This window comes from Amborella trichopoda, chromosome 4, assembly GCF_054954075.1.
Source record: "Amborella trichopoda isolate Santa Cruz 75 chromosome 4, AtrichopodaSantaCruz75HAP2 v2.0, whole genome shotgun sequence".
Classification (NCBI taxonomy): Eukaryota; Viridiplantae; Streptophyta; class Magnoliopsida; order Amborellales; family Amborellaceae; genus Amborella; species Amborella trichopoda.
The window spans coordinates 30708993-30721020 of record NC_142339.1 but is presented as its reverse complement, the minus strand read 5'-3'; the positions used below and the strand labels follow the sequence as shown (position 1 = coordinate 30721020).

The 12028-nt window shown below is 39.1% G+C and overlaps 1 protein-coding gene across 4 annotated transcripts in view; it reads right to left on the bottom strand.

The window, feature by feature from the left end:
- MCCB (3-methylcrotonyl-CoA carboxylase) overlaps positions 1–11553 on the bottom strand; it is a 47947-nt gene extending 36394 nt beyond the window's left edge. For 2 of the 4 annotated variants that reach the window (XM_088863965.1, XM_088863963.1), the window contains exons 1-3: positions 11338–11553; positions 11133–11252; positions 10990–11024 (exon numbers count right to left, since the gene is read on the bottom strand). Coding sequence is in view for 1 of the 4 variants with exons in the window: in XM_006842900.4 (XP_006842963.1) it covers positions 11133–11252; positions 11338–11532 (315 nt within the window). In the remaining 3 variants the exon portion in view is untranslated. The remainder of the gene's footprint in view (positions 1–10989; positions 11025–11132; positions 11253–11337) is intronic. The other 2 variants (XM_088863964.1, XM_006842900.4) reach the window with 1 other exon arrangement.
- Between the last annotated feature and the right edge of the window lie 475 nt (positions 11554–12028).

The window sequence follows — 12028 nt, the reverse complement described above, 5'->3', positions numbered from 1 at the left end:
TCATCATGTAGAACTAAAAATTACATAGGAAAGTAATAGAAGCACGAAATTATGAAGCAACTCGTACCTTACCTCAAGTTACCCCCAAGGACTTCATACACCCCAAACCGAAGTCTCCCCCACCGATGGCGCACGGGATCTTGGTTCAAGAACACACCTCACAACTAAGGAAGCTTAGGCAAAACCAGAGCATTACATGGGATTTCCTTGACCAAGGCTCAACACATGAGCATGAGGCAAAAACCTAGGGCTAGGGCTTGTGGGGCTAGGGCTTGTGTGGCTTGTGCGTGCCACCCCTTAGGGTTAACTTTTCCTAAACCCTAATTTTTTATGAGAGAAGAGAGAAGGCTAAAGTGGGACGTGCCCCCTTTGGTTGCTTAGAGAGAGAGAGAGAGAGAGAGAGAGAGAGATAGATAAACAAGAGGCTAGAGTTTATAAGGTTAAAGTTTTGCCATTATTAAGAGGTTTAATCATGACCTTTGATCTTGGAGACCTATGGGGTGAAGAGATCTCAACCATTCATTCATTAAATCAGCCATCATGATTAAATGATGTGGAACCTTATTCCTCAGTTTCCATAACTCCATTCCCATCAAATATTTTGTGTAGAGAAAGTATTCATGCATGCTATTTAATATCTTACACTTTTTTATCTAGTTTCAATTCAAATCTCTACACCTTCACTTTCCAAAACTTTAAAACCACACACGCCTTAGAAGGCACATGAAACAATACGAAAAGCTTGCATGGGGTGGGGCACATCACCCATGTGGTGTCCATGTGAGCCACACGCCCCACACATTGATGGGCCTATTGAACCCCATTGGGCCCCCAATATAATAATATTAATTTTTACATATTAAAACAAATTTTACAAAGCCTTAAAATATTTTATTTTTCTCTCTGATTAAAATAAATCCAGAAAATTGATTTTTCTCATTTAAAAATCAATTACAATAAAATAAAATACCCAGAGAGGTCTAAAAATTCATTTTAGTTATCTATAAAATAATTAAGACTTATTTAAACATATTAAAGAATATTTGATGAGAATTGGATCCATAAAATTAGGATTACGACAAATATACGGACGACCCCACCCTCTAGAGACCACATTTCACTGCACTTTCTCAAACTAACCCAACCAATTGCATGACCCACAATCCATCGTAGGGGTTCATGATTGGACCATCAAAGTCCGCCAATAAGTGGAGAAGATACGATCCTAGACCATGGATTACAGATCCCTCTCTGAGAACAAGTCCAGGGCCCACTTCAGTAGTATGCTCCATGGGTCTTTCCATCACAGTTATGTGTTGCAGAGAGTCAACTCTTCTGCACATGTACCACATACCCTTATCCAAATAACTTCCCGAACGGCTATCTGGTGTACATGTCGTGTGATGGTAATTATGAGGATTTAGGCCTTTGTCCTCTCAAGGCCATCTATCACACACAGAGGTCAAATCCATGTCCCCTAGCCAGCTGTCCTGAGCACATCTCCGATCTCATCTAGGGATAACCCAACATCGAAATCCTTATCGGTTGTGCTTACACAATGCCCAGGACTATGGGTTTTGGATTTCACATTGAGTCATAACCAATCAAAACTCATGTGAGTCTAATGCATTATTAATGCCCTGCAGTCCAAGCTGGACCATACTCCCACTAGAGTCAATATTCATTATAGATTTTCAGTACATGCTCTCTTAGGCCTTTAAATGGCCACAACAACCCAACATCTCCCACTTAGCCTTTGAAGGCCTTACAATCTCTCTTCCTCACTTTTTCTCAGCCACATCCCATGTACATGTTTGGAGAACACATTCGCCACTAACCCCTTAGTTAAAGGGTCCACAATCATGGCCACTGTAGGGAGATACGCAATCTCTATCTCTCCAAGTTGGAACTCATTCTGAACGTAATAATATGCCAGCTTGATGTGTTTGGACTTCTTGTGGAGGCGTTGACTCTTTTGATACACATTGTTGATTGGTTGTCACAAAAGATTCTCACACATGGGCATCTCACAAGGTCAAACATAAGTTTATTGAGAAACTTCTTTATCCATGCATTGGTGGTTTGACAACATGCCAAGTACTCGGACAGTGCCACCACATCTTGTTTCTTAAACATCCAAGAAACCACCCCGCCAGCCAGGATGAAGACATACGCAGATGTCGACTTGGGGTCATCAGGGTCTCCTTGATAGTCCCACATCTGAGTACCCCTGTATGACTATGTCTGTCCCCCTCCATATATGAGTGCATAATCCGTGGTCCCTCTCAAATATCTGAGTACTCTCTTAACTGCTTTCCAATGTTCCAATCCAAGATTGCATTGGAAGGCTAATCACCCTCATGGGAAATGACATGTCTGGTGTCGTACCTGATATTGCATGGCTTTCTTCTCATACTCTTTAGTCGGGTACATTTGCAGGCTTAATTTGGTCTTCTTATCTATAGGGCTAGTTATGGGCTTACATTTGTCCATCTCAAACTTTTCCAACACCGTTTTGCAATAAGCGGCCAGGGAGAGTAGAATGGTCAGATTTTGTCTATTTCTTGTTATCTTTATGCCCAATACATATGATGCTTCCCTTACGTCCTTCATATCAAAGTGTTGCGAAAGGAAATCCTTAGCCTCCTTAACTAGAGCCATCGAGCTACTGACAATCAACATATCATCCATATAAAATGAGATAAAAGCCACATCACTCCAACTTGCCTTGACATAGATGCAGTAATCCTCCAGGCTAGAGACAAATCTTGCTCTAGACAAAGTCTTTTGGAATTTTATGTACCACTGTCGTGAAGCCTGCTCAAGGCTATAAAGGATTGTCTAAGTCTACATACCAAGTCCTTTTTTACTTTTTCTATGAAGCCCTCAGGTTGTTGCATGTAAATTTCCTCGTCAAGCTCCCCATTCAGAAAGGTTGTTTTAACATCCATTTGGTGGAGCTCAAAGTCAAAATGGGCTGTTATGGCAATCAAGTTCCTGATGGACAGAAAATTAGCAATTGGAGAAAAGGTTTCATTGTGACAGTGTTTTAAAATGCGGCCGCATCGCCGCATATGCGACCGCATCATGCTAGATGCGCTCGCATCCGCATCAGAAACAGGCGCATCTGCACTTTTAACAGATGCGGCCGCATATGCGCCTCATTGTAGCCGCATCCCGCATAGGCCGCATCGCACTGCATCCCACTGCTACAGAGTCCGCCAAATTTTTTTTCTGTTTTGCCCCTCAGGTAGGGGCAAAATGGTCTTTTTGACCATCCAAATGTTAGGGAAACTGTTTGGGAGGGTATTAGGGGGCCTAAACGAAGATTTTCAGCCACTTTTGTGGCTTTTTTTGCATCAAATCGAGGTAAAAAACAATTTAGACAGGATTTATTTTTTCATCGAAATCTTCGATTTGGCAGTTGTTTGATACTTGGATGTTCATTGGATGCCTTTGATTGTTGATTTGGAGATGTTAGGGTGAATTTGTGATAAAAAATCAGGGGTTTCAAAGGTTGTAAAGAAATCGAGCAGTACTTCACAGAGTCGATAAATTTTTTTTCCTTCTTGTACAATATTACTATTATACATATTTTTGGGGCAATGTCTTCTTCTCAATCTTCTAGTAATAAGGATCCGGCTTGGAAATATACTAAACTAAAAAATTCCAAAGATAGAAATTGTGTGATATGCTTGCTCTGTGAAAATACTTATATGGATGGATAACTGGATACAGAATCTCCAACAGCTAATAGTTTTGAAGTTAATCATTAAACTAAAATACCTACTATCACATATATCACCTTCATATTATTTTTTATGCATTAACGTATTTTTTAAAAAATGTTAGAATTTTTTTACATTTATTGACCGCATCATCGCGATGCACCCGCATCCGGGCCGCATCGCCTCATCGGCCCCCCACCACATCAGGGTCGCATCCCACATTTTAAAACACTGAGTTGATCCCTTCCATTTGGATGAACCCTTTGACAACAAGTCTAGCTTTGTATTTCTCTAGTTTTCCTTCAGAGTTCAATTTTTTCTTGAACACCCACTTGCATCTAATAGACTGTCGGTCATGAGGTAGAGGCACTAATTCCCAAACCTAGTTTTGAATAATAGAGAGGTATTCTTCATTCATGGCTTTTTCCCATTGGGTTCTTTTAGGGCTAGATAAGGCTTCTTTATAGGTTGAAGGCTCATCGTCAAGTTCTTCCCCAACTCTTTCATAGTGTTCCCCCAAATAGGTGAAGAACTCAAGTGGTATTCTAATTCGGTTGCTTCTCCTAAGGTTTTGTGGTTCAAGTTCTCGAGTTTCAACCTTGTCACTAGTCATCTCAAAGAGATCGACTTTCTTGTAACTACATCTTGCTTTGAGAAACTCATCCTCAAATAAGTAAGCATCCTTACTCTCTATGACTGCTCCATTCTCTAGGTTGAAGAAACGATAGCCCTTACCATGATCTGCGTATCCTATAAAGATGCATTTAACGGTTTTGGGATCAAGTTTGGTCCGATTTTAGTATGGGATTAGGACATGGGCCGAGCATCCCCATAATCTAAGATGGTCAAGAAACGGAGCACGACCAGTGATGATTTCGTGTGGAGTTAATGGGGCTGCCTTTGTTGGAGTACGGCTGAGAATATACCCCGCCATTAATACTGCTTCTCCCTAGAATTCTAGGAAGAACTTTGCATGCCCCATCATGCTCTGCACCATCTCTACCAAGGTCCTATTCCGTCTCTCAGCTACACCATTTTATTGAGGTGTATAGGGCATGGTAAATTGATGAATTATGCCATGCTCTATAGACATCTCTTTAAAGAGCTGTGAAGAATACTCGCCTCCACTATCGGTTCTTAGGACTTTTATTTTCTCACTGATTTGGTTCTCTACCTCATCATTACACTCCTTAAAATGGTCTAGGGCTTTGGACTTGGCATGCAATAAATAAACGTGGCCAAAACGTGAGTGGTCATCTGTGAAAGTAATGAAATATCTCTTGTGGCTTTTGGTTGCCACATTCATGGGACAGCATACATTACTGTGGAGGGCTTCTAAAATGTCAGATGCTCTTTGAGCTTTCGTAAAGGGTTTCTTTACCAATTTTCCTTGCACACAATTTAGAGGTATTACTTGACTTCTCTATATGTTGTATTTCTGCATTTACAGGTGTTGTAGCCATACATACATACATGCGGGCTCACATGCATACATATATGTATACATATAAACATATGTATATGTGCCTAGACTCTGAGAAACACAATGAACAATTGAATCACATTTCAAATTTGTAATAGATCAAAATAAATAACAAATGATATCTACAATGTCCATAAAACACTTGAATAACCATAAAAATTAAAGAACAAACCAAATAACTTAATACACGAGCACAAGCCACAAGTCCATACTCAATTGTTCATAGATTAGACTCCAATCTCCAGGGTCCATACTCCATACTCTTTCCAAAATAGCAAAATCTAAAGTTCAAACCCACAATTTAGTGAGAACTTTGAATGTCATGAATGTATAAAAGATGAAAGGAAAATTAATTGGAATTTAGATTACAATCATCATTATATCATTCATAATCATTGGCTTCATCCCTAACTCCTCCATCCAATTCCAGGCCCAATTGTCAAAATCATCATCCTTTCCAATATAATGGCCCTCCTCCTCAATTTCTAGTGAATTGACCTCCTCTTCTCGAGTGAATCAACCTCCTCTTCCTCATCTATCTCCCTCCCCCTCCTTTGTGGACTAGGAATGGTGGTCATTGATCATGTAGACCTCCAAGGGTAAGAACATAATTGTTTGAGGCAGAAGCGGGTCGAGGAATGCCATAGATTCAACAAGTTAAAGAGCTAAATCCTAGCATACTTGGCAGCGAGAGCTCGTGTCCTAGGGATCAAGGTTTTGACTATAGTTGCTGGAAACACCTGAGATTTCGAATGGTTAAGGAATTGGAATTGCAGAATCACAACTGGCTAGAAGATTCCTATTCTTAGAATCTATGTCCGTACAAGGGGAATTGCAGGAAAACAAGATTTCTACTTTATAAGAATTGAGATTCAACCCAAATAGAATTGAGATCCTTACATATATAGAATCAAGATTCTGTCCTTTGGGAGATGGGTTTCTAACTTATTTGGAATCGACCGATATGGACCAAGATTCTTTCATATATGGAATCAAGATTCCAATATTTTTGGAATCCGAGCTTCTAATTTGATGCTTCTCATAGGTTCCGAAATTTTTATTTTGTAGTTTATGGCACTATGTTTGTGTTTCAAATTTGATGGAGGAGTATCATTATATGTGGAATCCAGATTCAACAAATGTAGAATTGAGATTCAATAAATCGTAGAATTGGAATTTAGAATCGGAATCGCAACCTTGGGTGAGAGATTTCGATAACTATGTGGTTTTGACTTGGAGGGGTCTAAGCTCCATTACACAACACAAGATAAATTAATAGTATATGATAAAATTAGGATCCAACCAATGCATACTCAATCCATTATCATACACCTTAGCTTATTACCAATGCCATATATTAAACTGTAGTTTTTCAATACCATAGTTCTATAACACAACGATGTGATATGCACCACAATTTAACATATTCTAAAGAAATAAGTCTATAATACCAAGGGGAGGATCAGTAGTTCAATTAATAGTATAGCTCCTCTCCTTGAAGAGATCACACATGCATGTAGATCGAGATCCATTTTATGGGAGCGAGATCCCTATTTCTCTAAACCCAACTCCCTCTAAGATCCCTTAGAGGAACCATGGGATCGAGTTCCCAAGGTGGGACTGTAGCCCTGCCCTCAAGGTTCCCACAACTATGAGTTGGAAACTGGCCCTGAAGCCTCCTCAACCATTTCCCATGTCAAATCTCTCACCAAGGTAGACCCCTTCAATCCCAGGATCTTCAACCAACCACTCACTGGCACCATCCAAGTCTTTGGATGCAAGGGGATATTTCTTTTGGGAAAAGTTTATATAGAACCGAGGCTCTAAACAATCAAATTAGAGCCTACCTCAAAAATTTCACTAGAAGAAATTGTTTTGATGCTCAAATATCCTCAATTTGATCATCTCGACATCAAGATGCATGGACATGAGAAAATCATAGATTTCAAGTTTTGGAAATGATGTATTTTGTAATGCATTTTGGACCGTCAATTTTCAAGATTTTCAAGTTTTCATAGATCTATCGATCTACACTATTTTTTAAGCATTAAACTTTATAAATAAAGATGAAAACATATTTTAAGGCTACCACAAAAATTTCCAGTGTTGAAAGCATATTTATCGACACTATTTGAAGGTAGGCTCTAATTTGATTGTTTAGAGCCTAGGCTCTATACAAACCGCACCCATTTCTTTTAACAATCCTCAAAATGCTCATGTAGCCTCTGATTGTACTCGACACAAACTAAATCATTAAGCCTCTTTTGCTCAAGCTTGTTCCTTCTCTTTGTGTGCACCTCAAGGAAAAAGTATGAACCATAATTCAAACTTACAAAACTAAAGTACTACACTAGTAGTATGATCACTAAATCTATAATGGTTGTAAATTCTTACCATCTCGAAGGAACTCCAATTTCATCACAACCAAATGAGCTACATGTTAAGCTTACTATGCTTATGCCCATCCTTTCTAACTTTGGAAAACTAGTCCCATGCTAGCTCCATAATTGGGTTACAAAGTGCAAATTCAAAGCATACAAATTCTATACCATGATCAAATTTAATACCTACATTCATATGAAACCATGTAAAATAAATGAATCTTGAAGAAATTGTTCTAGTTAAATAGATTACCTGGATCTAATTGAGTTCGTTGTCTCACCACCTTGTCCTTCCCAAATGATTTCAATGTACACTTATACAAAATCACAGATATCTTATCCTGGAAATCACTGTATGAAACTTCCCTTTCAAGACATTCATTAAAGCCGTTCATAATTGCATCATTCCTCTCAATATCCAAGTTTGCACAGAACTTTGGGTTCAAATAATACTCAGCTGCATGTACTGATCAATGAAGCAGCGTCTCCCATTTTTTATTTATAATATACCATATTGATGAACACATACCCTCATCATTGCTCAAAGCCCCTACTATCTCCCTCTTGGGTCCATCTAGTGCATCATATGAGAAGAACATAACAGGCTTCAATAAGGGCAGAATACTTTTAACTGAGTATACTACCCCACACGAAAAACTCTTAGACAAGACTATATCTCATGCCCTCTTCCCTTTAGCATGCCTAGACCACTTGCCTCTAGACCATTCTTCTAAAGTGAACATCGATCTCGATTGGTTTTCCTTCTCCAATATAATCTGTGAACTTAGGAAAGAAGTGGCAAATCTTGTTACACCAGGCCTCCCTATATCTATCTTCTCATTCAACTTGCGCATCATGCTTAGGGTAAGAGTGTGGCTGTAAATGAACATCGTTCACGGCATTAGCCTAGTAAGAGGACCAGATATCCTAGGCATTTCACCAATAGCCTTAAGCATGAGGTCTATTCAGTGTACCACACACAGAGTCCAAAAGATATGAGGCCACTTTTAGTGCAACAAATTAGCAGCAACCGTATTTGCTGCAACATTAACAGTTACCACTTCTATAACATTCTCTTCGGCAACCTCCTCCATGCCCTTGTCAATAAAAATGAATTGTGCATCATGTAGATCTTTACATGCATCCAAAAACCTCGGAAATATTATCCCTAAAGGGCAATGCAACATTACGCTCATCACACTCCTACTCTTATCACTCCACGTATCTATCATAATTGTGACCCCAAATAAGATCCATGCATGGATCTTGAGGTACTTGAGGTACTTATTTGTGAGTTGTACCTCCTAAGGCAATGGCTCCTTAAGCAAATAAGCGGTTGGGACCTTAAATCCTGGCCCAAAGTGGCCAATTGCTTCCTACATTATATAGAAGGTGGATAAGTGAACCGCTGACCGCATTAAACGAAATGCCAATTTGATAAAAAACCGAACAATATAGTTATCTGCTAGGCCACAATCTTCCTTCTTGAACCCATTTTCTAATGTAACTTACTTTTTGCCTTTCTCTACTGCAAGCTCGGGATTAGAGGAAAGGCTTACATTGGCCTTATAAAACAAGGCTGCTTCATCAGCAATCCTCTCATAGAATTTTGAGAGGAACCCACTTCCATTTCTGTTTCATCATCAGCATCCCCATCATCACTGTAAATGTTTAACCCTGCCCTCAACTCTGCCATACTCTCCTCCTTTGCTCCCTTCTTCCTATTTTTGGCATCCACATAACTTCTCATAAAACCTCCTTACATGGGGCAACATCCCCCTAATACTCGAGAGGTGTTTTTTAAATCTATTGGCTACATTTGTATCTTTACCACAAAAATTGGACTAGATTTTATACTTAACATTTTTCTCTGAATAAAGACCATATTCCATCCCAGATCTCTACTCAAATTAGAATCCGTTGAAGATATTTGGAAAAACGTGAGGAAATCTCAAATACAAAGACAAAAACCAACCTTTTGTCCCGATCTTCAAAGTTTTTGCATTAAAATGAAGCTCGAAATCACCTTAAAATACCCCTTATATCTTTTCCTTTTGGACCAAAATGCCTAAAAAAAAAAAAAAGACAAAGTTCAAGATGATTTCTGAAACTTGGAAAAAATTTCAATCTAAAAAAAAAAAAAAATGAAAATTCTTCTTTGGGGCTTCAATGCCCTCTGAAAAGGTCTTTTCCGGTTTTTTTTTTTTTCCAAAACAAAAACAAAAGTCCTTTTTTCTCCCTTAATGGAGGAGAAATTGATGAAATGGCCCTGCCCCAAGGCATTTTCTGTTGAAGGGCAAGGGCAAAACTTGGGCAAAGGCGCATAGAGGCAGCGCACCCAAAAGTACCTGCCTACCCCCAGGCAGGGCAGAGCAGAGCAGACGCTAGGCAGTAGGCCTTATGGTTTTTGTTTAATTGAACATGTCAATCAAGAAGTTAATCAGGTTGCTTATACACTACCCAGAATTTGGCCAGGCATTAGAAGATATAGTATGGCGAGGTAGGCCACCTGATTTGGTTTTTTTACCTCTAAATTATAAAAAAACAAATACTCCCTTTCAAAGGGTTTCTAATTGTAATTAATGTCGCATTCTTCCCTTGATTAATGAAAATGGGTAGGAGACTTTTTCCACCTCTGATACCCCCATCCAAAACAAAATAAAACAAAGTCAATATAAAAGTAGTAGTGGTGTACTGGTCGGTAAAATTCCTCATCGAAAATGTCTTATGGTAGCAAAGACCATCCTACATGGGGCTTGTAATAAAGAAGTGCAAGCTGAAAGTCATGCAAAATTAATTAAAATCAGGTACTATTACAACCCTCAAACCCACCTAGGATGACCACAAAGCTGGTAACACAGAACACATACCAAATGAATGAAACAGCCACTATCTTATTCTATTGTAACAAAATTAACAGCAAAATGCTTCAACTGCAAATCCTCATGAGAATGAGACGTAGAACTATATTGCACTACCAAAGGAATGTGTCTCATCAGGTACATATGTTTACAAAAGAAAAAAGAGAAAAAAAAAATTGAACTTCAGACACTCTGGAAAAAGAAACATTATTTCTATGTTAGCTCAAATTGATAAGTTTTACCACATTAAAGAAACATTATTGAGCTCCAAGTAGAAGCCTAGTTACCTGTATATGTAAGGCATAAACAGAACGAGAGAAAACTACAGGAGAGAGAATTGAGGAAAGAGCACTATTGAGTAGGAGAGGCAACCAAAAATGTAATCATAGGATAGGCCACCTCATACTGCATCCTTAAGCAGTGAGGAACATCCCAAAATTAATAAATACAAATCAAGGCCATAAGCATTAAGGGGAACCACCCAAACATGCAGGGGGAGAGAGAGTGTGTTATCTCTTTAACCAGAGAAACTGTACCTAAAGCCCAATAGAAGCTTCTTCTTCTGTTTTCTCTTAGGTTCCGCAACACATGAAAACAAGAAAAAATTTCAATGAAGAATTTAAATTATCCGCCATAGGAAACAAGAAACAAGAGAAAAAATAGTTCCAGAAGCATGTACCTGAGAGAGCTCGAGAAAGGAAGAACCAGGATCAAGAAGACAATCGATTCTCGCTCTAGGCAGGAGTTTATTGCGATCCCTGTTTCTCTTAACAGCATCAGGGCCTCCACCCTCAATCACCTGTTTTTGTCAGGCCAAAAATCCACTTCAAATCCTGCCCTTACATAGACAAGTGGCAGTAGAGAGATAGAGAGAGAGGGAGTACCTTGTCGATATGTTGGCGCAACTGGGCCAGGAGCAAGTCCATGGTCTTTGCGTTTCGGGTAAAGCTCTTTGCGGCCTTGTCGACGCCATCTTCGAGAATTTGGGTGGCATAGAAGCACAGTTCCCTCCTTGGGTGAAAAGAAGAAGGGAAGGTCGCCCATGAAGACCGACATGCTCGTCTCAATTGCCCAAACATTTGTCAACAAAAATCATACCAGGCTTTCCCTCTGTCCCCCATATATGTCTCCACCATGTGCGAATAATATGGAAGGTATCATGGTAATGCCTAGCTACTGAGTAGCCCTACCCGTCAATTTTCAAATCTGACGGACTGGAGCAATCGTCCTCATTGTTGAATCCAAATTATTTGGGGTCTAGTATATGAATGCTCAAAGGATACGCTTTTATCATGATTATCTTTGAGTTTATTTTTTCTCACTACCTCTATCCATATTTGTTTGAATCTTTCTTTTTAAACCTCCTCATGCATATTCTTGCTCGTATTTTCTCACTACTTCTATCCATATTTGTTTGAAGATTCCTTTTAAACCTCCTCATGCACATTATTGCTCCTATTGCTATCTCAACTATATCACTTGTATTGTAGGAAAAATTAGGCAGTTCAAATTGGAACTGTTTGGTTAGATCGAAACTAGTCAGTTTCGATTTATGCCGGTTTTGGTAACTTGGTT